At 39.6% G+C, this 27,532-nt stretch overlaps 4 protein-coding genes across 6 annotated transcripts in view; 3 read left to right on the top strand and 1 right to left on the bottom strand.

Moving 5' to 3' along the window:
- Positions 1–1,735: 1,735 nt before the first annotated feature.
- LOC104818848 (DNA-directed RNA polymerase I subunit 1) lies at positions 1,736–11,127 on the bottom strand. The gene is made up of 21 exons (XM_010548663.1): positions 10,976–11,127; positions 10,681–10,850; positions 10,296–10,455; positions 9,843–10,187; positions 9,104–9,304; positions 8,849–9,016; positions 8,400–8,562; positions 8,005–8,192; positions 7,391–7,654; positions 7,053–7,141; positions 6,781–6,928; positions 6,459–6,677; positions 5,900–6,256; positions 5,671–5,815; positions 5,280–5,488; positions 4,900–5,102; positions 4,345–4,543; positions 3,981–4,246; positions 3,632–3,772; positions 2,652–3,411; positions 1,736–2,547 (listed from the first exon to the last, which is right to left on the bottom strand). The coding sequence occupies exons 1-21, from the start codon at positions 10,997–10,999 to the stop codon at positions 1,951–1,953; spliced, it is 5,016 nt and encodes a 1,671-aa protein (XP_010546965.1). The 5' UTR covers positions 11,000–11,127; the 3' UTR covers positions 1,736–1,950.
- Positions 11,128–13,058: 1,931 nt separating this feature from the next.
- On the top strand, positions 13,059–15,671 carry LOC104818772 (adenylosuccinate synthetase, chloroplastic). The gene is made up of 4 exons (XM_010548540.1): positions 13,059–13,458; positions 13,828–14,520; positions 14,673–14,984; positions 15,349–15,671. Exons 1-4 carry the CDS (start codon positions 13,147–13,149, stop codon positions 15,517–15,519), a joined length of 1,488 nt encoding a protein of 495 aa, XP_010546842.1. The 5' UTR covers positions 13,059–13,146; the 3' UTR covers positions 15,520–15,671.
- Positions 15,672–17,903: 2,232 nt separating this feature from the next.
- Positions 17,904–21,361, top strand: LOC104818689 (calcium-dependent protein kinase 32-like). Its single transcript, XM_010548421.2, has 8 exons — positions 17,904–18,740; positions 18,908–19,031; positions 19,141–19,284; positions 19,424–19,576; positions 19,693–19,808; positions 19,880–20,047; positions 20,136–20,363; positions 21,022–21,361. Exons 1-8 carry the CDS (start codon positions 18,231–18,233, stop codon positions 21,178–21,180), a joined length of 1,602 nt encoding a protein of 533 aa, XP_010546723.1. The 5' UTR covers positions 17,904–18,230; the 3' UTR covers positions 21,181–21,361.
- Positions 21,362–22,149: 788 nt separating this feature from the next.
- Positions 22,150–27,532, top strand: part of LOC104818426 — a 7,600-nt gene continuing 2,217 nt past the window's right edge. For 2 of the 3 annotated variants that reach the window (XR_002024473.1, XM_019203228.1), the window contains exons 1-14: positions 22,150–22,295; positions 22,572–22,905; positions 23,381–23,458; positions 23,653–23,768; positions 23,964–24,078; positions 24,201–24,329; positions 24,406–24,453; positions 24,793–24,977; positions 25,060–25,256; positions 25,349–25,641; positions 25,767–25,916; positions 26,022–26,441; positions 26,783–26,932; positions 27,096–27,171. Coding sequence is in view for 2 of the 3 variants with exons in the window: in XM_019203228.1 (XP_019058773.1) it covers positions 22,759–22,905; positions 23,381–23,458; positions 23,653–23,768; positions 23,964–24,078; positions 24,201–24,329; positions 24,406–24,453; positions 24,793–24,977; positions 25,060–25,256; positions 25,349–25,641; positions 25,767–25,916; positions 26,022–26,441; positions 26,783–26,932; positions 27,096–27,171 (2,104 nt within the window). In the remaining variant the exon portion in view is untranslated. The remainder of the gene's footprint in view (positions 22,296–22,571; positions 22,906–23,380; positions 23,459–23,652; positions 23,769–23,963; positions 24,079–24,200; positions 24,330–24,405; positions 24,454–24,792; positions 24,978–25,059; positions 25,257–25,348; positions 25,642–25,766; positions 25,917–26,021; positions 26,442–26,782; positions 26,933–27,095; positions 27,172–27,532) is intronic. The other variant, XM_019203231.1, reaches the window with a different exon arrangement.

Here is a 27,532-nt window from a genome sequence, read left to right as displayed (position 1 = left end):
TATGAGGGGGGGAACATACACGACCGTACCGACCCATCCAGACCCCAACTACCATGCCCCCCCTATTGTCACGGGTCTAGAGTGAAGCTAGGAACCACGTGAGGCAGCCAAGACGAAAGGGAGAGTCTCGGACGTGCGTTGGACACGGGAGAGCTCGAGGGACTTGGCTAAGCCTTCGGACTTAGGGAAATCCGAGAAACTTGAGGTGTTTGAGAAAGGGAGAAGATCCAGGAGGCAAGGGAAAGCCGACGGTACGGCTGGGGATTTTATTAATAATGGGAAAAAGGGTTACAAGGGCTGCGTGCGACTTGGAACAAGGGAGGCTCACGGTGGCGGTTTGTAAGCCGGCAACGTGGAGGCCAAAGACAAGTCGGCGCAGGCTAGGGTTTCAGAAACAAAGAGGAGAAGATTGGGGAATTTTCGAGATGCCTTTCCCTCTTGGCCAGCCCTGGATTTTATTAAGGATGGGCTGTAAAACCAAAAAGGAAAGTTCACAATTTCGGTCCCCCATCTTTCCATTTCGTCCGTACTTCCCTAAAACGAAAAAGGAATCAATCTAACTTGCCTAAACTCATCTAAGTACATTCTAGAACACTTAAATGGGCTTTGGCCCGAGCCCAAACCACCAAGGATGGCAGCACACGCCCAAGAACTCGTCATGGGCCATATGCGACCAAAACAGGTAAGTCTCGGGTCAAAGCTTGGTCCGATTGTGGCCTTGGCACGAGCGTGGTCTGGACATGTCCTGGAGGTCTGGGAGAGTGTTGGGACGTCGGGGCATGGTGGTCCGAGGCCGTCCATGGTCTGTGACCCGCTAAGGAAGCTTCTCGGCCATTCCTTGTCCGTGTGTGCGTGCTTCCTCGTCCGTGTGTGAACCTGTGAACACATGTGAACGAGAAAAAAGAAAAGGACTAGGAAGGTGAAAAATTACCCCATTTTTCCCTCACATAAAAGAGGTGTCGGGAGCTGACCAGAATCACGAGATCCATTCATCTTCGTTTTAGGGATTCAAGACAGCACGAGTGAGAAAGTGTCTTTGCTTTGCATGCATCGATCCAAACCAACACCACCTTTCTTTTTGTATGTGTGTGTGTGTTTTGTTTATTCAATGTTCCTTTAAAAAAAAAAAAAAACTGAATTCGGACATTCATTCATGCCATTGCATTAGGGCATCAAATCTCAAACTCAAAATTGGATTCGAGATCACGGTGTCATAGAATTATGCCCCTAACTAGGGGTCGGCACGACGAGTACCCGAGATTTTCGGTCATCCGGTCTTGATTGGTCTCATCCCTTTTGGATTTTGAGGTCAGGAGTACTTGTGTTTCAATCTCGTGAATGTTGGATATATACCCAAACTTTGAAAACCCGCGAGACGTGCGTAGCGTTTGGGTAACTGCGGCGACATACGGTCAATGAGAGTCAATTAAGAGGATGGCGAGGGGAAAGGGCCGAGGGAGTCGTACCGGATCGAGGCAAGAGGGTCAATGAGACGAAGGGGTCTGGGATTCACGGCAAAAACCTATATTCAAACCCCATCAGGTTCTCATTGGCGAAAGACCCGACCTCGTACTCACCGACAATCGGGTTTCCGAATTTCTAATCACGTTCGGCCCTATCCCTAATGACATTTTCTAATACCGGTGGTCAAATGTGTGTGTGTCCATCATCAGTCCATGAGTAAAGTTTTCATAGCCAGAGAGCATTGTGATTGTTCCAATGCAAAAAAGAAGCATTTCACAGGAAAGAAGAAGCCTGAATCATCGTAAACACTTTAAATCATCGTCAGTTCTGCAATCGAGTTCGAGATCGAGATCGAGACCGAGACCGGGATTTCCCCGGGCTACAACAAAAGAACAAAGGTGCAAAATTGCTTACTCGAAGAAGGATCCGAGAGAGAGGCTTACACGGATTTTTCGTGAAGGGGAAGCTCGAAATGTACAGATCCGTTTAAAGTTGCAGCCTTTGCAACACGTCGAAACTCCCCGTCCCCGACTGCACTGGCAACCCGAGACAGATCCTTGAAGAAGGTGTTTCCAAGTTATCAACCTCTCCATAAGTAGCTGCTTGAACGATGAATCGGGTAGCTGTTTCAAACGACATTCTGCAGAAAGGGGACGTGGATTCCGCTATGCCTCCCATTCGGCTCATAGGACGATACCCTCCCGAATACGTCATGTAATCCGCAATCAGATTCAAGTGCCGAATACTTACGGAGATCCCGTATGATTTGAACACGTGGTTTATTTCTCTGATTATGGTCTCTCTTGCTGCTTCAACTCCATAGGTGTTCAGCATAGCATGAATACTGTTGCTGTACAAGTATCTGACGTCAATCTCATCTTGGAGTTCCCAGAAAGTTGTGAAATCTATTCCAGCGGCATGAAGTGCCGGTTTCGCCTTCTTTTCATCGTTGGAAACGTCTTTTCTCTCCTTCGGATTCTCCCCGTAGTAAATCACCTGAGCATCACCACAATCCGTCACCGTGCATCGTTGAATTTCCCCACAATTCTGAATGTAAACCTTCTGTGCTGTCTTCTGAGCAATCTGGAACAATACAATATGGAGAGCTCCATGTCTCGTTAAAGCAACAATACCAAGAAAAATAGGTTTTGGTTTAAGGAGAATCACTACAAGCGAAAGGGTAGTACCTGAGCAAGAAGGATATGAGGCTCTTTCTTGAACTTGAAGTGGACTTCGAACTCCATTCCTTTCGCTTTCACGAAGACGTGCCTGTCGGTTTCCTTTACTTCAAAGGCTTTCCTCTTCTTCTTCTTCTTCTCCGTCTTCTCTGCTTTTGTCTTCTTTCCTTCTTCTGGTTTTGGCTCTTCTCCATCATCACCTACGAGATCTTCCTTGCTAATTTCCATGTCCTCATCTTCATTATCCACTTCAGGGTCTTCTATTCCGCTCACTGATGATGGCTCGTTCTTCTCTTCATCGGAACTTTCCTCGTAATCCATCTCATCTGTTGCTTGCTTCTTTCGTTTCTGTGCATCTGAACCGAGATCATCTATGTCTTGACCTTCAGCATCCTCATCCTCATCTTCTCGGACCTGCTTCTGAGCAACAGATCCGTCACCGTCATCCTCTCCATTTCCAGCTTTCGACGGTGTTTCCTCCACAAAATTTTTAATGCCACTCATTTTAGACAGCAGAACTATGTGATTTTGTATCGCATCCTCCAATGCTCGTAAAAACACAACCGTTAGTGTCTCTTCCCAGTCTTTTGCGGTGATACCAGTGTTCTTCGGGTAGTGCTCGGGCTTATAGAGCTTCATCTTAAGCTTGTGAATACTGCAAAGTTCTTTTTCGAGAATCGTAAATGGTACAACTGAAACTTCCATACCCTCGATTATGTCCGCCACAGTGATCTTCCTCAACTTATCAGCGATGTCATTCGCATCATCCCTGCATATATATCAATCTATTGTAAAGGATCTTCATTTGGAAAAAAAAGAGATAATCTTTGGAATCGAGTAACAAATCTCAGAAGTTTATAACGAGAAAATGTCTCCAGGACATCGGCAGATATATTCCTCCAAATCTCAGGGAGTTTTTCCTATTGTTAGAATTCTAGCATTCAAGACTTAATATACGGTTAGAGCAAAGGAAACTCAAATGAACTTACTTTGTTTTGCCCTTGAGCAAGGGACATGACATTATTGGTGTCTTGATGTCAGCTGAAGCAGTCATCAAGATCTCTTGTAACCGTGGAATTCCGAGGGTGACATTCATCTCTCCACGCCCAGCAAGATGGAAAGTATTCAGCCTGAAAATTCATAAAGGGAGAACTTTTTTCATTATGAAATATCCAGCTAGCTCGGATAAAAGCTGTAAAAGCTGTAAAAGAATGGATAAAACATGCTTGTTCATCCAAAAAGTATAATTCAGGATCCAAAAAAAGTATTGAACTTCAATTACTAACTATGATAAAATCATCAAAGAACACTCAAAAACTATAAAGGAAGATGACTCACGTCATTTGAGTTGATGGCTCTCCTACAGATTGTGCAGCAAGAACACCCACAGGCTCCCCTGGCTGGGCAAGACTTGCAAAATATTTAGGCTTTACCAGTTTCAGAAGTTCTTCTTTCACTAATTTAGACGCAATACGTTCCTTCAATGGCAGTGCCTCCACGAATTTCTCAGCTTGCTTCTTGAGAGTGACAGGAAGATCGGTAATGTAACAATTGGATTCTGATAACATGTCTTCACTGCATCTTTGGAGAATCATATCTCGATTCTAAATCATGAGTAGAGAAAACGAATAAAGAGCGTATTCCCCAAGGGCCAGATAAAGAAAAGCTAAAAAGACGTATCATGAGAAGAGAAATAACTCACTGCTGTCAGTTCTTTGAACTTATCAATGAAGCTTGTTCTATGGACATCCACACCATCTTCTCCATACTGGAACTGAATGATGGACCCATCAGAATCCCGGACAGTATAATCATAATTGACTTTTAGGCTCTCGAGATTTTTCATCAAGCATCTTTGCAGGTATCCACTCCGTGATGTCTTCACAGCAGTATCAACTAATCTGAGAACCAGAATGTTTCGTGTTAACAAAGCGCTAGAACACAGACATGTATGGTTAACCAGCATATAATATTAGCTGACTATCTACAAAAATTTTATAAGACTAAAGACCATCCTTATTAAGTGTTTTGCACAGATAACACTAAGTACACAAACCAGATATCTTTAGTGATGAAAAATGTGTAACGTGAAAATTTCAGATGTAGGTACAATAGTATCCAAAGAATAATAATTTTTAGCTAGATTCATCCATAAAATGGAAGAAAGCTGTGAAAGTCTAGTCTAACACTAAGCAACTTCGGTTAAAGAATAAGGTCACCAGAGATAAAAATATGAAAAAGAATATATAATAATTACCCTTCACGGCCAGCCATGCAATGGAAATAATATTCTTGGGGGCGAAGACCACTAAGGAAACGATCGCTGATAAAACCCCCAGCTCTAGGCGACCAGTCCCATGGATGGAAACATGGCAATGTCTTTCCAGAAACCATACGAGGAACCCTTTTTCCTTCTAAATCTTGCTGGCCCAAGTGTGAAGAGATTTGCTGGAAGTTAACCTGCTCAGAATAGACAACACAAGAAGTTTATACAGCTTAACCTCCAAATATGCATAAGAACCAACCATGAGATGGCAAAGAAAGTTCTAAAAACAGCAAATCATCCATAAGATGAACGCCTTCTGGCATGCAAGCCATTCACATAACCCATATTCATGAAGGGCACAAGAAGCACACCTTACTGCCCTTAGCCCCAGATATTGTCATCAGAGATATACAGTTCTTTCCAGTGGATTTCAACAGCCCGTCTGAGAGTAAATCATTCATCACACCCTTGCTAGTACACTGGTTGAGCTCATTCACTATGCTCCTATCCAAAGATAATAACGCAGCTTCCCCATCACTGCAAATAATTCTTTCAACTCTGGATTTCAAGTCCTTGGGATCTGCAAGCAAACAAGATAATTTTTTTGAATGACTTCACATTTAGTTGATCTGACAAACTACAGGTAAATGCCTCGTAGAATAAAGCAGAACACCTTTTCTGAAGTAAGGAATGCACAAACATAAACAAAGATACATGCATACACAAACACGTGCACATGAGGCGAAAAGTTTGATGCAATACCTATCTGAACATCGTTCCCAATGCCAATGGCCTTGCGAAGTACTCTTTCACCAACTAGTTCAGATTCTTCAAGTTGTTTCATCCTCTTATCATCCATATCTTTGTTTATGATAAGATCATCAACTCCACAGGTAAAACCATGCATCTGAATGATTCAACATCAGAAATTAGCTACAAAAGAGTAAAAAAATGATAAAAGGGATATTTCATTAGCTTAAGGAGAACAAACCTGAAGATAGACAGTGAACAGACGACTTAAGACTGAAAGCAGATTTCCTGCAGCATTTGAGCCATATAGTTCTTGAACTATATGAACCAATCCATAGTCGGCAAATTGAGCCTTGTCAATCACACCTCGGACAAAATCATTTTTATTGATAAGCAGCTTGTCTTCGTCAAGCTCCCGCTTCCATGATTCATCATTATCGTTCTTTTTGCTCGAGTGCTTCCTAACGTTGTTCTCTTTGCTCTTCGAATTTGCTTCCCTTGATCTAATCTTAAAGAAATCAAGTGGCAGTTTTGTAGCTTTCTCTACAGTGAATGGTGGTTGGCCCTTTGTTATATGGTTCAACACTGCAGTGATGACCTAGAAGACAAATATACCAAAAAAGATTGGCTCACATGGAAGAAAAGGAATTTTCAGAGATTGTTTCTTGGAAATGAGCATAAAAAACCCATAAATCCCAAAGTACATTTTTAACACCACCAAGCATATAGTGAATGATTGCTTAAAGAACCAACAAAAGAAACAGATATGGACACAACACGGAGGCAAATTTCATGATTACCTGCTTTCCAGTCCAAAGAGGAACAGGTTTCAAAATAGCAGGCTCAACTGCCAAAAGCTCTGCATCAGAAGCTGATACTATCACTTTCTTTCCAGGTTTTCCAGAAAAGGAACTGAGTACCATGTCAGACACGCCAGAACTGAAGAGAAGCTGATCGAACTGATCTTTGTCCAAAAATGTGTCCCTCTTGGTGAGAAGTACAGCACTTACAACATGATCCTGCAAAGTCAAATAATGTCTATAAACATCACAGAAACACAAGACTGGCCAACACACGAGTGATCAGGACACAGAAATGTTTAAAGAAATGATGTGGGATAACCTGGATTAAGGCACGAAGTGGATCACCGTTAGAAGGCCTGACATATTGGTTGTTCGCATTGACAATGTTGTAAGCCTCTGCACGTGAAATCTCATCTTGCGGAAAATGCACATTCATCTCATCACCATCAAAATCGGCATTGTATGTGCTGGAAAATTCAAACCAAAGTAAATTTAGAGACATCATGGACATAGATGAGAGAGAGAGAGAGAGAAGGAGAGGGTAAGCTAAGGGAGGCAGACAGAACTTTCCATATGCATAATGGTACAAACCTGCAATTTGCATAGTGGAGTCGAAGTGTTTTCTCTCCCTTCAGGACACGGACTTTGTGCGCCATTATGCTAGGTTTATGTAATGTAGGCTGCCACAACATAAAAGCTTATATAACAAAATGACAAGGACAAACAGAGAAAGTACAACCAAAATGTAGAAAGGCTGAAAAACAGGACAATTCCTAACTCCGATTGAGGAAAATAATCAACAAGTGAACAAAACAATTATTGAATTTGGGTAAACAACCTCATAAATCAGTAGCTATAAAGTATCAATGATATAGAAAACGAAATACTAATTTGTTTAAGCAAAAGACAGATTTAGGATCTTCACAAACCTGACGATTCACAAGGACGGCGTCTCCATCTTGCATGTGTCGATAGACAATTTTGCCTTCAAAGTTTATATCGCAAGCCTTCTCAGGCTCCATATGTGTCCCTCGTGAAGACAATAATTTTCTGGCCAATGCTATTCGTGCTTTCCGTGTAGGAGGCAGCTTCACCGTGGATAACCTATCAGAGTAATGTGTTGCTCCAGGATGAATGTCAGGACCATTAATGATGGCCTCCCTTAACTTTTCAACATTCCAGGGAGTCACTCTCTGCAGCAATACAGCAATGTCAACTACCGTGGATATCGAAAAAATACAGTTAAGCCACAAGTAGACTTGAAGACTGAATACTATAGTTAAAGTCTAGCCATCTCCGATAAAAACAATGATGAAAAGATGATGAAAAACCAGGGAGTAGGTCAACGATATGAAGAGAGTCTAAGACAAGCACCAAGAAAAAGAGATATTGCGTGTTACAGATAACAGCATCACAAGCACAAGAAATTGGTTCAAAGTTTAAAGTTTTACAGTGGAAGTATTATTGATCAATACAGGCAAAGAATGATCAGTAGTCCATGTCCTTAACAAGACACCACATTTTCAGTGATATGAATCTGTACCTCAGGATATGTCAACTTCAATGCAAAATATGGTGGAATTCCAATCTCATTAACGGCAATATAAGGATCCGGGGATATAACAGATCTACAGGCATGATTTACTCTCTTTCCCATCATTTTTTGCCGAAACAGACCCTCTTTCTTCTCCAGTAATTGGCATATGCCTGAAGCTTCTCTCTGGCTTCGAGCTATCAATGAAGATAATAGAAGATTAAAACATCAGTTTAGACCAAAAGAACATGCTGTAGCTGAAGATTGTCAAGAGATGGGTAATAGACAGAGAGATGAAATCATGTCAGACAGTTTACACAAGTCATAGCAAGTAACATCTTCAACGAACTATTTCACGAATCACAATAGATGCATATGAACAAAAGAAAGCACTAGAAGCCCACCTGTGGCGGTCTTGCTATCAAACAGAACATTAATTGATTGTTGAAGATCCATCCACCGTCTAATTTTCTTTGACTTCTCTAACTTATTAAAATAGGCATTCCCAAGGGATATATTAGATTCTAAAACCGTAGTCAGGGCTACGGTCTGAGGGTGTTCCATAACCTGTAAGAAACAAAATGTAAACAACATTCAGTCACATAGTAAGTTTGCAAGAATAGCAAAAACCATAACAGCATGAGTCTTATATTTCCATAAAATCCTAGTTGTATATGATTTATATATATACACACACACATATATTTTACAGAGGAAAAGGAAAAATTAAAGAAGAAAAGAAGAAAGAGCAGTGACCAACAGAAGCAACACCAAAAAATTTCCCAAATGAACAGAAGAACTAAGAGGAAAATAGAACAAACAGAAAAAGTATACATCATAACAGATCACTCACACTGGCACCCCCTTTTGTTGGGGCTCGAAATTTAATCGGAGGCACGAGAATGCTCTCCAGAAAGAACATATTGTGGTCAACTTTTTTGGATCCACACTGCTGAAGATCACCAATGAACGAGCAAAATTCGAACTCATTTTGCCACAAATCTTTTAAGATCTCCTTAACCTGAAACAAATACGATGGAGAAAAGCAATTATGAATAAGTGTCTCCAGCGAGGACTTGAGATATAGTCAATTGCATCACAAGGATACCTCAGTAGGCAAAAGATGACTCGTTGAAAAGTTCTTGTGCTTTACAAACTCGTTAACTACTTTAGCAGAATCTTCAGCTTCAGATACTGCATCAATGCCATCGTTTTCATCGTTATCAAGATCCTCCACAGTGCTAGATGGCTTCCTCACCTTGAGCCCTTGAATTATATTAGCTCCAATCGCTGAACCTGTCATACCAGCCTGCGTAAAAGCATTTCGTGAAGAAAAGTAACATAGATTAAGACGTGACCCTGATCCAGAAAACCCGCAGATATATATGCCAAACAATTTACGAGTATAACACATAAAATTATAAAGTCAATCAGAAGAGGGATCGTGCTGCACACCAAGATATACAACAGAGGCTCTGAGATAATAAGTTTTTTGCTAACTACGGTTTGGAAACACATCCAAATGAAGTTTGGAATCCACTGAATTTAAACAGAAATTGTAAGCATTAAATAACCATCAAAGTTATTTTTCAGTGAAAAAAATAAGAGAAAAGTAGTTGAATCTATTCAAAAGAAATTAGGAGAACAAGAAAATCAAGGGCATAATGACAGTAATGGCACTTGACTTAATAAGCTTACTAAACTCCAAACACTTCTCACACACCAAATTTCAGATCCTAAATTAGGATTGAAAGGAATTATTTAAGAACTAAAGGTCCTATTAACCAAATCAACTGATTTCCCATTTAAACAAACTTTAAAGTATATATAGAGTTCAGAGGACATACCCTGTGAAACCATCCGAATGTAGGCTTCCGCACTTTAGGATTTTTTGCTTTGCAACGTTTACATTTTTCTGTTTTTAACTTCAGAAAAGCATTCAAAACAGCAGTAGCTTCAGAGAACTGAAGAGAAGTCCATCTCTGCTTTGGCGTGCCAGGGTCTCTGCATTTTTCTGATGAATCAATGTCTAAACCAAATTCATAGCTCATGTCACTATGCTCTGAATGAGTGGACTCTCTCCCTGATTCAGAATCGGACCACCTAGCAAACTTCGAGTCAGAATTCAACAGCCTAGCTTCGACTACATCCCCTTTTATGATGAGGTTCAGTTGGGAAACAACTCTCTCAACCTTTTACATGGATACAAGAGGGAGAGAAAGCAACAGGAAAAACAAAATCAGCAAGAGTGTTACATGAGACACATTATATCCAATTTCTTTTTTTTTTATAGATGTTACCTCCTGCGTCCGTATCCTAAAGTGACGGCAAAAGAAACAGGTCATCTGGAGAAGGCTGTGAAGAAAGTGGAACAGCAAAGGATGATAAACAGGAGACACAAGCTCGATATGCCCACAATGTCCTGGGCAGCTAAGTCTGAGCAGACCACATGATTTACAGCTGCAATTCAAAGAGTGGGAAGAGCACAGAATAAGCAAGTGGAAAAACCAAAAGGAAAAGAGAAAAGATCAAAACTTATGAAACAACAAACTGCATTATCCGACACCCAAAACATTGACTGGTGAGATAAACCCTAGACGTCCCTAAAACATCTTCCTAACCTAGTCAACGACCCAACCCAGAAAAAAAAAAAGAGATTTTTTTTTGTAATTCGAATATACTTACGGTGTCCTGTCATCTAAAGGACCCAATATAGGATCGTAAAGACCACCTGGTACAGGTCTCTCCACGTTATCGAGCAAAATAGGGCTCGTAACTTTGAGAAAACTATGCTTTCGGACTTCTTCATCTGTCATGAAACTGAACTTAACAGCCTCAACCACTTGAGTGGCTCCCTGGAAACAAAACGTCTATCAGATACAAGAACACAGAAAATCCAAATTCGGGGAGGAAATCGAGGGAAAATCGCAACTCGGCAGAAACACAAACAGGAAGAAATCAAGGGTCGTTTCGGACAAACCTCTGTTGATTGAGATTGAGCCATTATAGGTTGATGAAGATCGAAGAGCGATCGGTGACGGCGGTCGAACTACGGCGGTCGAACTACGGCGGTCGAATTGTGGACGTCTCGGCCGAGAAGCTCCTTGGGGGGGGTTTGGAGAGTCTAGTAGGGTTTTAAAGACGAATTTATTTTTTTTGTTGGCTATATCGGTTGTATATTTTTTTCCCCAGCTTTTTCTTTCCTTTTCTTTTTTTTCTTCTTTTTAAAAAAAAAATTATTTTCCGATGCAAATTGGGTTTTAAAACAAGGTGCAAACCCTTGTGAATAACGAATTAAAAAAATTCAATATATATAAGTATACCGAATGTATATAAATATATTTAGGTTAAAATCACCGAAGAAAAATATAAGTGAATAAATGTATTTTTAGGTCAAACATATAAGCAAATATATTTACGTCAAAATAACCGAAGAAACATATAAGAATTAAAAATTCAATATATATATATATATATAAATGTATATAAATATATTTAGGTTAAAATCATCGATAAATGAATAACGAATTAGTTAGCTTAATAATTGAATCGAATTGATTCTGATCAGTCATTCCATTTTTAGTCTATCTTATTATTATACAGAACCAAATTATTATTATTATTATTAAATTGAACGTGTATATATATATACATAGATGATTTAATTATCATTATGTCCAATTCAACGTCCAAACAAGAGTTTCAAGTGTGAAAATTTTTATAGGTTTCAGAAAAATTGGATGAAATCGTGATTAAATAATTTTATGGGTTTTAGATTAAAAAGAAAAAAATCAGCAGAAAAACTTTGTACTCTAGATTAAGGAAAAAATCATATACTTTTTTTTTTTTATTACCGATTAAACACTGTATTTGTATGTGTTTTTTGAAAATGGATGAAATCGCGATTAAAATAAGTTTAGAATATCTATATACTGTTATGCTATAAGTTTAGATCATTATCACTCTCTTCTTCTCCTATAGTTTTTATAAAAAAATATGCGTTAATAATAAGGTAAATTCTACTAAAATTCATAAACTTATAAATTGGTGAAAAACCAATTCCTTGATAAATTAATTCCCAATCTCGTAAAATATATGATTATAATTTTAAAATTTGTAAAATATGTCATTTTAATTGGTAAACGAATTTGCGGGTTACTCTCGTAAAATAGAATTCTTTCATCAATTAAAAAAAATTATAATAACATATTTTACAATTTTGATAATAAATTTATCAGACGAGAAGTGCTTAATAGAATTTTAATGGAATGTTGTTAAGGGAGTATATGGGCCTATCAAAACGAATATGGGCTCATGGTTTTGTGGAATCCTTCTTTAACCCGGCCCATTGTACAAGCATTGCTGACGTAAGATCCCGCCCGATCCATCAGTTCGGTTTTGATCATTGACTTTTTTACAGTGTGCGTTGACTTCCAGCGATTCAAAATCAACACTGTAAAATCCATAAAACAAATTGCATCACTCTCGTAAATCATAATTATCACTATTCACAGAAGGTTTCTCAAGTTAAAAAACAACTGGATAAAATAACAAAAAAATTAAAATCATTAAGTTATTTTCTAAACTCATGGCCAATTACTGGGGGACACGTGTGAGTATAACTATAACCACGAGATTAGAATTACGATCACTATGAGTTGGCATAGTCTTGGAAATCAGATATATAATTTAAAATTTAAATAATTATATATATATATATATATATATTCGCTGTCACCGACAAAATTTAGGATTTATTATACCCTGATTTCTCAATCCCTGACTTTAAAATTCATGTTAGAGGAAGAGCTGCTATTTGATGGAATGCATAAAGGGAAAAAATAAATAAATAAATAAATAACTAAATTTCTTTCTAAATAAATATAATTAGGATTAGACTCAGTTTTTTCCAAAACAATGACAGAGTTAAATTTAGTTGGAAATAAATAATAAATAAATAAAATCAAATTTTATTATGATTTAGAGACATTTTTTTCCTATTAGAGTTCATATGCGTGTGAGATTAGATTCTCTTGTTTTTTTTTTCTTTAAGAAAGAAAAAACACAGTTGCTCCGCGACCAGAGACGCGGTCACAAACCCTAAAGAGTAAAACCCTTTTGTCTTATTCGTCTTCTGTTGTGTCCGTGACGATGACTCTCTCTTCTCTCTCCCTCGACTTCAACCCTATTCGGACGTCTAGGTTCGCCGCCGGCGGCGATCTCCACCGCTCACCGTTTCTCCACCACCGTCCGAGCTTCATCGTCTGCTCCGCTTCCAGGCGGATCGTTCCTTCCGCGTCCTTGAGCGTCGCCGCCGCCGACTCTGCCGCCGCCGAGTCGCTCCGACGAATCGAGTCACTGAGTCAAGTCTCTGGCGTTTTGGGCTGCCAGTGGGGCGACGAGGGTAAAGGAAAGCTCGTCGATATATTGGCCGAGCATTTCGACATCGTTGCTCGATGTCAGGTACTTGTTCGAGCCTTGTATATCTCATATTCTCTTGATCGCGCATATGAATTGGACTCCTCGATTGTCTGGTTTGTTTGGTAATTACTAGTTCGTGGCAATCATAAATCCGAGGTTCGAGACTGTCTGAATCGAATTTGCTGATTGACCCAGATGAGTAAACTGCAGTTTACACAGTTATTTAGTTCTGTTCTTGACAACTCATGTTATCTTAGGACATAACATATCAGAAGGGTGGGATTGTGTCAGCATGGGTTGGAGAATATCATTACTGTGTTTTCAGATCTTCTCTGTTCGGCCCTTTTTACTGTGATTTCGATTGGTGAGGTCCTTTCTTCTGAAAACGTGTTTTGAATTCTGTTACCACAGGGTGGAGCTAATGCAGGACACACTATATATAACGCGGAGGGGAAGAAATTCGCTCTTCACCTCGTGCCTTCGGGCATCCTGAACGAGGACACCATTTGCGTGATTGGAAACGGAGTGGTGGTGCATTTGCCGGGCCTCTTCAAGGAGATTGACGGGTTGGAATCCAATGGAGTTTCCTGTGAAGGAAGGATCTTGGTCTCGGACCGAGCTCACTTGCTATTCGATTTCCATCAAGAGATCGATGGACTCAGAGAATCCGAGCTCGCTAAGTCGTTCATCGGTACAACCAAGAGGGGAATCGGCCCTTGCTACTCTAGCAAAGTGATAAGGAATGGCATCAGAGTAGGCGATCTCAGGCATATGGATACTTTCCCTCAGAAGCTCGACGTTTTATTGTCGGATGCAGCCTCGAGGTTTCCGGGATTCAAATACACTCCGGAGATGCTACAGGAAGAAGTCGAAGCATACAAGCGATATGCCGAGAGACTGGAGCCCTTCATAACCGACACTGTCCATTTCATGAATGACTCGATTTCTCAGAAGAAAAAGATTTTGGTCGAAGGTGGTCAGGCTACGATGCTGGATATCGACTTTGGTACATACCCTTTCGTTACTTCCTCGAGTCCTTCGGCTGGCGGGATCTGCACCGGTCTTGGCATCGCTCCAAGGGTTGTCGGTGATCTTGTCGGAGTGGTAAATACATCTGATCTATGCTTGTTCTAAAGTTTACCAATGCTTCTTATTGTGCAAATGTCGATCATAATACCTTTTTTGTTATGTCCAGAAATGAATGAGCAGCCTTTATGCTGAAATGGATATTCATTCTTGGATTGATCTATTGGCAGGTAAAGGCATACACCACAAGAGTTGGTTCGGGTCCGTTCCCGACGGAAATTTTGGGGCAAGGCGGTGACCTCCTTCGGCTAGCGGGACAGGAGTTCGGCACCACGACTGGTCGCCCTCGTCGGTGCGGCTGGCTTGACATCGTCGCCTTGAGATACTGCTGCCAAATCAATGGATTCGCCTCTCTTAACCTCACAAAACTCGACGTGCTCTCGGATCTTTCAGAAATTCAGCTCGGTGTTGCGTATAAGCGGAGTGACGGGACTCACCTCGAATCATTCCCTGGTGATCTCCGTCTTCTCGAGGATTTACAAGTAAGTCTAAGTTTTTAGTACATAATATCCTGGCTCAGTTGAAAAATAATGTATCCCGATCCGCGGGTACCAACTCCTACCTGAACCCGAACTTCGAGTATGTCAATCTATTATACCTGAACTCAACTCTACCATGCCCGAGTATCCGAAATTTTTTAACTCCTACGAAATCGGGGCATCTCAATCCATTATACCCGAACTCAGCTCTAACCTGTCCGGGTATCCGAAATTTCGGGTACGCGACCGCCTGGACCCGAAATTCAGGTATCTCAATCTATTATACCGGATCGCAACTCTAACATGTCCGGAATCTCGGGGGGTTTTCACCAGCCCCTAAAAGAAATACATGTGATGATGTTTTCAGGTGGAGTACGAAGTATTACCTGGATGGAAATCTGACATTTCTTCCGTAAGAAGTTACAGCGATCTTCCAAAGGCGGCGCGGCAATACGTGGAGAGGGTCGAAGAACTGGTCGGGGTGCCCGTTCATTACATCGGGGTGGGGCCTGGCCGGGACGCTCTCATATTCAAGTGAACCCTCTCTGTTTTCATTGGTAAAACCATATATAATAAGCGACTGCCTCATTGTTTCGAGATATTGGGAAGTAGCGATTAGGCTTCTGGATTTTTCAAGTGCATTGGGCTGTTGAAGTTGTAGTCTTCATAAACTTCTCTTCATTCGGTGAATTATTTTTTTATAAAAATTCTTAAATTTATTAAAAGTATAATGTTTTAGTATAATATAAAAAAGCTCAAATATCGGTGAAACCTTCTGCAATAATCGGCTATCAACGTGGGTAATCCACCGGATCAGAGATGACAAAGTCATGGTCCTGGATTCGATTCTACTAGTGGAGAGGGATGTAATTTCTAGACAAAAATAGTCCATAAAGGTTGATTCTAGATTTAGGATGGATATATTCATGCCAAAGATTCGGTAACCATTGTAGTTATAAAAAAAGAAAGTTTTCTCCTTATCCCTTGGAACCAAATCGTGCTTATTAGGAATGTCCTTCTAACAACTTTTTTAAAAAAAAAAAATTTAAAGACCCAAAAGATGTATTTTTTTTTCTCAAATTCTGGAAATTGAAATTGTCTTTTTTTTTTAAATCAATCGAGCTCCTTCCGGTGGGAATGAATAAAAGGAACCGTAGGTTTAAAACCAAATTAATGCAAAGCATTGACTTTTGTTTTGGCTAATTAGACACGTGTATGTGCCACGTGGTATTTAGATGGTCCACGACCAAATACATGGGTTTATGACACGTGGAGACCGGGAGGTTTGACCAAGCAGACTTGGGGAAAGATTTTTAATTAAACTTCCGCTTGTGTTTCGTTGTTCGTTTACTTGGTCTGAGCGTTGACCGACAGGTTTATTTGTTTATCGCAGTCACCACTTTGGAATGTTCTCATTTTCCAATTTTGGCAATATTATATACTCTTGCGACTGTCATCTTAAATGGGTTTTGGACTCATCGTGGCTGCTAGGACTTATATTGTAATAAAAAATAATAATAATTACACGTAACCCATGATGTCAAATGTTATGTAATTATGCATTTTTTGAGGTGTCTAGTGGAATAAAAAAATTTTCATTATCCAAATTAATTTTATACAGAGTGTATGCACAACGCTCACATGCATGTTATATATATGTACGTGTCAAATATTTATGTAAATATTTTGCGTGTGCGTGAATTGTTGTTTTCAACTTAGCTTTTAGCCATGGACAACATAGATATTCACTCGTTATATATATAGATAGATAATTCAAAAAGATCAATTATATCTTTCAAAAGATCGAAAAATTCTTTTCTAAATAGAGATTCGAATCTAGATTGGATAGAATATTTGTTCTATTCCTTACCACTTGAGCAATCCAATATTAAGTTCGTTATATACTTCTACAAAATTTATTGCTAGGATTAATCGCATAAATAACAATGATTTAGGTCTATGTCAATTAAAAGAAACTAAAAATAAAAAATAGTAAATGAAAAAAGTTTTGTCCGGGGAATTTCTACTCCCTCGGTTATATTTATATATCGTTTAAGATTACTTTTTTTTATTTTAAAACAAATTACGTTTTTCTATTTCCAATATATTTTTTAATATATTTTTCAAATTTACCCATTATTAATAATAATTAAATATTCTATATGTATAATATATTCTATCATTAATAAAAACAATTAATAAGGATATTTTAGATAAACTCTTTTAATATGTGTGTTTATCGTTTGCAGTCAACATCGCCGGGTTTGACTTGACAACTTATTAGATGGAGTATTTTATTTCCTTTTCATTTTTATTTCTTTCGTCCCATTTTGTTTGGCTGTGGATTATTAAGTTCATTAACCTGTCCCATTATTTTAAAATTTATTAATTTGATTTGAAAATTTTATATTTAAATAATTTTCAAAATTAAATTACAAATGGAGAGACCCACAACGTGACAGGGACTCGCTTTTTTGGGTTTCTCTCGGTCCCAGATCCAGGAATGTCTCAAAAGCCCATAGTGGATGGATACTGCTCCCAAAATTAATCGTTGGTGCATATATATATATATATGTGCCAAATTTACCAAAACGACCCTGCATGTATTCAAGCGGATTGTAGTAAATCGAATATCATATTTCTAAAGAGAGAAAAGTAAAAGTTCGTTGAGAATTAGATTTTCAAGTATTAAAATAAAATCTCAATAGGTTCAATTTAATAGAAAATGAAGATAACGGATAAGGGGAATGTGTAAGTTATTCTATTTTGGATTTTAATGATTTTATTTGGATAATTATGTGTAAATTATCCTGAAAATAAGAAAAAATGTTGTCGGAATGAGGAAAATAATTACAGGGAGAAGAAAATCTGGATTTTAATGATTTTAGTGATTTTTGTTTTCACGTTGAGAAGCAGACGAACAATTGTTTTTTTTTTAATCGAGGTATTCATGTTGGTTTGCTCCATCTTCGTCTTCGCCTTCGCACGTTGAATTTCCTACCACCACCACCTTCTTCACCTTCCTCTTCTTCTCCTATATAATTCTCCAGAGTTCTTTTCCAAGTCGTACGATCCTCTTATTGGTTTTCCCTTTTTAGGGTTTTTCCAGGTTTTTACCTTTTTCCCGGGAAAATCAGATTCGTGAATTTCGTTGATCTCGCGGAGCTGCGAGGATTTCATCCAGCTTCGTGTTCGGTCTCCTGGGAATTTTTAAATTGATCGGTCGATTGCTCGATCGCGGTTGATCCCATGGGGAATTGCTGCGGAACACCGAATTCGTTGGCTCAGCACGAGAAGAAGAAAGGGAGGAACAAGCCGAACCCTTTCTCCATCGATTACGGCCTCCACCACGGCGGAGGAGCGGGCCATAAGCTCGTCGTCCTGAAGGAGCCGACCGGTCGCGAGATCGGTCTGAAATACACGCTGGGTCGCGAGCTCGGTCGCGGCGAGTTCGGGGTCACCTACCTTTGTACGGACAAAGAAACTGGCGTGAACTTTGCTTGCAAGTCGATCCTGAAGAAGAAACTGAGAACGGCGGTGGACATTGAGGATGTCCGGAGAGAAGTGGAGATCATGAAGCATTTACCTGAACATCCCAACATCGTAAGCTTGAAGGAGACATACGAGGATGCCAATGCTGTTCATCTGGTGATGGAGCTCTGCGAAGGAGGGGAGCTGTTCGACAGGATCGTCGCGAAAGGGCATTACACGGAGAGAGCTGCCGCTTCGGTGACGAAAACCATCGTGGAAGTTGTTCAGGTTCGTGCCCTTTTGATGTTCTTTGTTCTTGTCGTGAAGACTTGCGTTGTAGGAGACGATGCTAGTCACCATTGCAGGTTTTAGTACATTTCTGTCTGGTTTGTGTTCTCAGGAACAGAGAAAGAAGTTGACTTGATTCATGATGTGAGATTGATGATTGTTTGCAGATGTGTCATAAACATGGTGTAATGCACAGAGACTTGAAACCAGAGAACTTCTTGTTTGCCGACAAGAAGGAAACTGCTCCTCTTAAGGCCATCGATTTCGGTCTTTCGGTTTTCTTTAAACCAGGTAATGTGGTTTGGTGTTCAATGAAGCTCTCACCCTTCTTGCTCTGTTGTTTTGTCAGAATGGAACCAATCTGAAATTTCCCCCCGTTTTCTTTTTCTGTTCTTGCCAGGTGAGAGGTTTAACGAAATAGTCGGAAGTCCTTACTACATGGCTCCGGAGGTTCTAAAACGGGATTACGGACCAGAAGTCGACATTTGGAGCGCTGGTGTAATTCTTTACATACTGCTTTGCGGTGTCCCGCCTTTCTGGGCAGGTTAGTTTTATTTCACACATCGTATAACCGTCAAAGGACATAATTTTCTCGATGAGTTTGAGGGTGTACCACCCGACAGACTTCCGGGCATATGTAAAAAGGTACTGATACTTCTGCTTTGTATGAACGACCTTTGCAGAAACCGAGCAAGGAGTAGCACAAGCAATTATCCGGTCTGTATTGGATTTCAGAAGGGATCCATGGCCCAAAATCTCCCAGAACGCAAAAGACCTCGTCAGGAAGATGCTTGATCCTGATCCAAAACGCCGTCTCACAGCTCATCAAGTGCTCGGTAAATCTTATATATCTTCAGTTCCGATGCAATGTCTGTGTTCTGTCCTAAAAGAAAGTATATGTCAAGAGTAGTAATCTTCTGACAAAAACCGTAATCATGTCCTGGGCGGCCAGATCATCCATGGTTACAGAATGCCAAGAAAGCTCCCAATGTTTCATTGGGAGAAACCGTGAGGGCGAGGCTGAAGCAATTCTCTGTTATGAATAAGCTCAAGAAAAGAGCTCTCAGGGTAATAACTAAAAACCAACTTAATGCTTTCACTTTGTATTTGTCGGAACCACTGAAAAGATTCCTCTGCAGGTCATTGCTGAGCATCTATCTGTAGAGGAAGCCTCTGGTATAAAAGAAGGGTTCCAAGTTATGGACACAAACCAGAGAGGGAAGATCAATATCGACGAGTTGAGATTAGGGTTGCAGAAACTCGGACATAACGTCTCAGAAGACGACCTACAAATCTTGATGGAAGCTGTAAGTTAAGTTCTGTCTCGGATATATAACAGTGGATATATATATATATATATATATATATAGGCGGAGTGATGCTGTTTTTTGGCAGGGGGATGTGGACAAGGATGGATATTTGGATTGCAATGAATTTGTAGCCATATCAGTGCACCTAAGGAAGATGGGAAATGACGTGCACCTCAAGAAAGCGTTTGAATTCTTTGATCGGGACAGAAGTGGGTTTATCGAGATCGAGGAGTTGAGGGATGCTCTGTCCGATGAAGTTGACTCGACCGAAGAAGTCGTCGATGCCATTATTCGCGACGTTGACACCGACAAGGTCAGTCACTTTTTCATTCTACTATCCTCTCGTTTCCTTCACATTTATGAAAGCAGGAACCTTTTCGGTTGTGGGTTCCCGAATCGCGGATATCCGGAATTCGGGAATCCAACTGTGGGTGAGAATTCGAGTTTGGGTCTTTCTCGGGCAAGAACCCGAGCTATGGATTCGAGTATAGGTTTTGCAAGTGCCGAGGGTTTAGGAACCCGAGCTAGGGGAGATAGAGTTCGTCTGCAGACGGGGCGGGCGTGAGGTACTGAGAGTGAGACAACATGAATGGCGACAAGGGCGACCTGGGAGAAGGCGATTTCGAGCGGTAGGCCACTGGGAGAGCGAGAGGCGGGCGTTAGAGTTTTGAGAGGGCGATTTGGGGTATATTACCCAAAAAAGTTTTATGGTTTCGAACTCAAGAGACGGTAGGAGAGTGATTTTCGGTTCGCCACTCCCCTCACCAGCTGTGTCGACCCCGTCATCTGGACACATCTCGGGTACCCGACCATCACGAGGACGAGAACGAGTAATCTTGTTCAAGAAATCTGAGTGTTCCGAGGTCGGATGACCCAAAAATCTAGGATACCCGTCCACGCAGTGTAGAGTCTAAATTGGCAGCATCCCGAGTCCAAGAAAACAAATTCTAAACGCATTGCAATTTCTACAGGACGGAAGAATAAGTTACGAGGAATTCGCGGCGATGATGAAAGCGGGAACGGATTGGAGAAAAGCGTCGAGGCAGTACTCGAGGGAACGATTCAACAACCTCAGTCTTAATCTTATGCGAGACGGCTCGTTTCAGTTCAACAACGACGGTCCAAGATGAGACCTACAAAAGAAAATCAAAGTGACAAAACAAAAAAATATATTTTTTTCCTTTGCCATTACGTGTTAGTTTAGGGAGTATATGCACCATATATATGTATTTGTAAAATAAAGACAGAATATTCTTTCCAAGTTTTTAGGAAAAATAATTTTGTAAAAACTTGAATGTTGTTTTTTTTTTTTTTTGGATTCTAAAAACTCTAAAAACTTCCACCATTCAAGGTCTAAGTTTAGTTTTTATTTTAGTTTTTAGTTTTTAGTTTTTGGTTTTTGATTTTTTGATTTTATAATTTTGTAAATCTAAAAAAATTATGCCTTTTGATTTTTAGTTGATTTTTTCAATAAAATAAATTTTCAGATTTTTAAAAAAAGTTAAATTTTAAAAAATTTAATTATCGGTTTTTTGAATTTTTAAAATTCAAAAACTGCATAAAACTTTTTTCCATTCGACACCTTAGTTTACACGGCCGTCAGTTTTCACTTCCGTGACGTCATCCACAAACGAGTCTAGGCGGGAATTACACCCATTGGCCTGTCGGAGTTACAGATGCTTATGATTCATGAATCACCTGAGCCACGTGCACATCACGTGACCACGGTTAGATCGCTAACGGCGTTTAACGGTGCAGCAAACGGAGGTGGTGTTGTTGGGGACATAATGATAAAGATGATTTTCTATGTTTTTTTATATAAGGTAATGACAATGATATGTGTAGTTGTAGATTTATGATTTATGCCGTTGTGTGTGCTTTATTTTCACCATATTATTCGCTGGCAAATAAAATAAATAAATAACAAATATTTTTAAATGTACAATTTTTGATATCATCTGACGGCTGAGATTTCTCCTGTAACAATATTAAAAAAATAAAACAAAATAAATATAACAACGTAACGGCACAAAGTTGGAACCCCCGCGTCGTGCCGTTGAGACATATTTAATTAGGGGAAAAAGCAAATCATAGCTGGATTTTCTGAGAGAGAGAGAGAGAAGAGAGGAATTTGAAAATTTTCCGGTGTGTTGGCGTGGATCGATTTTCGCGAGGGTTGTTCATGTTCTTCACGTTCTAGAGGAATTTCCAGCCTCTGGTTCGCTCATTCATGCTGTAATCCGAGGTAAACTTCTGTTTGTTGTTGACAATGTGTTTTGGGGAGCGATCGGTTCGTTGCTTTTCTTCAGCATTGCATTGATTTCTTCGGAGCCTGAATCAATTTGGTTGTGATTCGTCGGGAAACGATGGTTTTATACTTGTTGCGGATTCTGTTCCGCGGGTTCTGAATCGTCGAATTCTGGATACGATGAAATGGGTTCTGTGTGATCAATTGCAATATTCTCGGGCGGAAGTTCATTGGCTGAAAGTGATTCCGCAATTTTTTTTTTATCTGTTTCAGGCTGGTATTCGAGTTTAAGGGAGTTGAAGGGAGCTGCCTTTGATTCTCGAGCTCTGTTTTCCTTCTTGCCCGAGGAAGCTCTAGGGCTTTTCGGTGGATTGGGAAGGAAACGTGAGCTGAAAAAAAAGTTCATAGGAACTGAGGGTTGTATTGATCAGTGGTTGTTGGTTAGAATCCTGATTGAAGAATGAGCGCGGTCTCAGGCGTAATCTCTAGGCAACTTTTGCCGGCTTGTGGTGACCTCTGCATATTTTGTCCAGCACTGCGAGCAAGGTCCAGGCAGCCCGTGAAGAGGTACAAGAAGCTGATTGCTGAAATATTCCCCCGTAATCAGGTTAGTAGATTCACCATTTCCCCTTCTCTTTTCTCTTGGGTCAGACATGCTTTCTTGTCGTCTATATAGTTTGGATGGTTGCTTTCCTTATTGTTTCTATATGTTAAGACACTACCTCGGATCTATGGCTTATGCATATTGGTCATAATGGCAGGCTTTGGTTTCATTGTGTTTGTTATTGAAAGCCTAAAGGCTTTAAGAGCAGCCACTCTTTGGCTGCAGTAGTATTTGGAAGATGATCTGTTTCATGTATTACAACAAAATACTCGTCTTTTTCAGTCTTTCATGTAGTTCCATTTTCCTCGTAAAGTATGTGGATCTGAATCGTTTCTTTTTAGGCACACTGATTTATATGTCGTTGTTCCATGATTTATGCGTGTATATTATGTACTATAACAGCAGAAAGAGCTTTCTTCTTAGCTATATCAGAGTTTTGGCTTCAATTCTGTTACGACTCAATGCTTAATATTTCTAGCAGGCGGAAGGTCCAAATGACCGGAAAATTGGAAAACTCTGCGAATATGCTGCCAAGAATCCTTTGCGCATGCCAAAGGTAAAATCTATCTGATGGAAAGCCTAGGGGTGATAAACTTTTGAAAGTCTCATGTTAGACTAATTAAATCAAGGTTGCTTTCTCTTAATTGTTATGTTCTTCTTGTCTGTCGATTGGGATGTTAGCAACCACTTGAAATGTTTATGTATTAGTTTATATATATAAAATAGACTACTTGCTCTACCACTGTCCAGATTTCAAATTCTCTCGAGCAAAGGTTTTACAAGGAATTGAGGAATGAGAACTTCCAGTCTGCAAAAATAGTCATGTGCATATACAGGAAGCTGCTAGTCACTTGTAAGGAGCAAATGTGAGGCCATTTCTTCTTTTATATCACTATCTTTGCAAGTCGCTGTTTATTTGTTTTGATCCCTAAACATTCAATGGCAGTCTAACATAGTAGAAGATCCAAGACATTGTCATTTTCAAAAGCTTTAGATTGTCATGGCTGGTAGAATTGCATCGGTCATGTTAAGCTGATCTATTTTCTTTGTTACTTTTGCAGGACACTTTTCGCTAGTGGCTTGTTAAGGGCAATACAAGCTCTTTTGGATCAATCTCAACAAGATGACATGCAAATAACTGGATGTCAGACTCTTTTCGAATTTGTAAATAATCAGGTCAGTCTTTTATGTTTGCTAGATTTGTCATGTAAATAAATTATCTATTGTTTTTTTGGATTGAGTAGCCTGACAAATGAACTGAGGACAACATAGCTGATTTATGCTTTTAAACATTGCAGAAGGATAGTAGCTACATAAACAACTTAGAAGGGTTTATTCCAAAACTGTGCCAGTTAGCTCGGGAAGTTGGGGATAATGATAGATCAAGGAACCTGCGTGCAGCAGGACTTCAAGCCCTTTCATCAATGGTAATACGTTGGCATTAGTCCTTACACATTAACAACACCCTTCATAAGCATCTTCTGATGCAATCTCTGATTCCAGGTTTGGTTAATGGGCGAATACTCTCATATATCCAATGACTTTGATAATGTAAGTAAATCTCAGGTTTATATTTTTGTTCATTTTTTCTCTTCAGGGGTGTTTGGGTTCTTACAAATTTTATCCCCATTTCTCCATAACGAAAGGCAACGAATCTGTGATAACTCTACAATTGATGATGTGAATATGTGAGAAAAATTCTCCTAGTTTTCTTATTATGTACTGGCCTAAGTTCTAAAATATTATCACAATCAGTCGGCAGTTACTTACCAGTTGAACTGGCAAGTAAAGATCCTATTGCGGCATCAGTAAAGTTCGGGCCCATACTCATTATCATCTTGCTTAGTTATCACATTATCTTTTGACTGATTTGCTATTCAATCATGGCAGGTTGTCTGTGGGGTCTTGGAAAATTACGGCCATCCCAAAATACCATCAGATGCTAATGAGAGTAACAGAAAATGGGTAAATGAAGTGCTAAAAAATGAAGGTCACACTGCTTATCCAGACTCTCTTATAAATGTTCCTTCTTGGAGAAATGTTGTGAACGACAATGGTGAATCAAATGTGACAATGTAATTATCTGTGTGTACCTTGAGTTTATGTTTGTTCAGTTCTGGTCTTTTTACTCTTCTAAACTATATCTTTCCTTATCAGGGAAGATTCCCGAGACCCTAGCTTTTGGTCCAAGGTTTGCCTGCAGAACATGGCCAAGCTAGGTGAGGAGGCCACAACTGTGCGACGTATACTGGAGTCTTTGTTCCGTTACTTTGACGAGGGAAATCTGTGGTCAAAGGAAAATTCTACAGCATTCCAGGTTTTGAGGGATTTGCAATTTTTAATGGAGAAATCTGGTATTCTCTTTTCTCTTCTTCCTTTGTTGTTGTAATTTTTTTCTCGGCTCAACCCTATGAGATTTGTATGTGACATGTTTGCTAAATCACAGGTCAAGGAACACACTTTCTGTTGTCCATGTTGATCAAACATCTTGATCATAAAAACGTTCTTAAGCAGCCAAGCATTCAGCTCGATATTTTATGGGTTACCACCTCTCTTGCTGAACAGGCAAAAATTGAGCACTCAGTGGCAATAGTTGGTGCAATATGTGATATCATGAGGCACCTGAGAAAGAACATGCATTGCTCTCTTGACGATGCAAATTCAGGAGCTGATGAAACAAAGTTGAACAGAATGATTTCTGTAGCTGTTGACAAGTGCCTCATTGAATTAGCAGGCAAGGTAGGGTCTTATATCTTATTTTAAGTAAATTAACTTCTTAATATTTTCTTCGTGGTTCTGTTTTAACATTTATAAAGTTCTTAGCAAATGTAAGATGCTAGAAGCTGATCAGTCACATTTGTCAGGTTGGGGATGCTGGCCCAATTCTGGACGCCATGGCTATGATGTTGGAGAATATCTCAGCTATTACTGACGTTGCAAGAACCATGATTGCCACTGTTTTTCGAGCTGCTCAAATAATAGCCTCTATGCCATATCTGTCATATCGAGACAAGGCAATTTTTGTTAAAACACATTTAATATTTTTATTATTTTCATCTTGTAGAGAAATTAGACCCGTGCTAGTGAAATGGCTAAGAGTTTATTCCTTTTCATTTCAGGCTTTCCATGAGGCCTTATTCCATCAGTTACTTCAATCCATGGTTCATCCAGACCATGAAACACGCATTGGTGCTCATCGCATATTTTCTGTTGTGCTTGTGCCAACCTCAGTTTGCCCACGCCCTTCCTTAGTTTATGTTGACTTAAAGAAAGGCATGGGTCTTCCTCGTTCACTTTCAAGAACCGTGTCTGTCTTTTCCTCCTCGGCTGCCCTTTTTGAGAAGCTAAAGAAGGACAAATTTTCCTCGATACTAAACCCTGACCAGATCATAAAGGAAAGTGTCATATCCGAGGAAGAACCCAGAAGTAATAGTGGCAATAGATTGAAATCCTCGTACAGTCAGGCTTATAGCACAAGGGATCAACCAGAGGCCACAACAGCTGATACAAACTCCATAAATGTCTCGAACTCTGACCTGGTATGTCCTTGTGACCTTTCTCCATATGATAATTCGTATTAGTAATTTGTCTTAATTTTTCGATAGACCTTTAATTTGGATGTAGAGTCTTGCATTTACAGATGCTTTTTTTTTTGTGGATGAATGAACCGAAATTAGTATGCGTAAACCACATGTAGTTTCTTTACATGTAATTTTACAAATAGTCTTAATCATGGATAAAGGGTTATCTGTGATAGGTAACCAATGAGATGGCTACAATCTTTCTAACCCTTTCTTGTGTACTGTACTATCCTTTGCAGTTCAGCTAATGAGATGGTTCTGTTGATGTGTATCCAATTGATTTTTGATCCATTTCTCAGGATGTTGGCTGTCTAAGGCTAAGTAGTCACCAGATAAGTGTTCTGCTCTCATCAATATGGGCACAGTCCATATCTCCTGCAAATACACCAGAGAATTATGAAGCTATAGCTAACACATACAGTCTTCTATTGTTGTTCTCTCGTGCCAAGGTAACGTAAATGTCTTATATGAGTACTAGGTACCTTGGATTTATTTGGTTTTTTCTCATTTAACATTTGTGATGATATCTCGGTCAAAAAAATAGTTTTACTGTGAAAGACGATTTTATTATGCTTTTCATATAATATGTCTCGCAAAAATCCTACCTTGCAGAATTCCAGTCATGAGGCCTTGATTCGAAGTTTGCAAATGGCACTTTCGTTGCGGGATATTTCTCTCATGGAAGGAGGTGAGTTTCCAGATATCTTGACTGGTCTCTGAGTTGAGCCCTGATACTTGGTTTCTTACTAGAGTGGTGAAAGATTTACCATAATGTAATGGGGAAGTATCTGGCCTAAAGAAATCGTCCTTGAGACCTGAAACCATGTAGATGTGTAACACTTCTGGATGTTTGAATTTTTCATCGATCTGATTGAAGAACACCTTTGGTCTGGTCTGCCATAGCACAAAATGAGAACCACAACTTTATTGATTTCTCGTGATCTTCCCTCAGAATTTACCTGATAAAAAACCACCTAGAAATTATCTTTGGCACTATGCATGGTTTTGTTTAGGCTTTATCTGTTAAGGGAAGCTATTCTGTCGTGTCG

This window comes from Tarenaya hassleriana, unplaced genomic scaffold, assembly GCF_000463585.1.
Source record: "Tarenaya hassleriana unplaced genomic scaffold, ASM46358v1 Cleome1, whole genome shotgun sequence".
In the NCBI taxonomy this organism is placed as follows: domain Eukaryota; kingdom Viridiplantae; phylum Streptophyta; class Magnoliopsida; order Brassicales; family Cleomaceae; genus Tarenaya; species Tarenaya hassleriana.
This window is presented reverse-complemented; position numbering and strand designations above follow the sequence as displayed.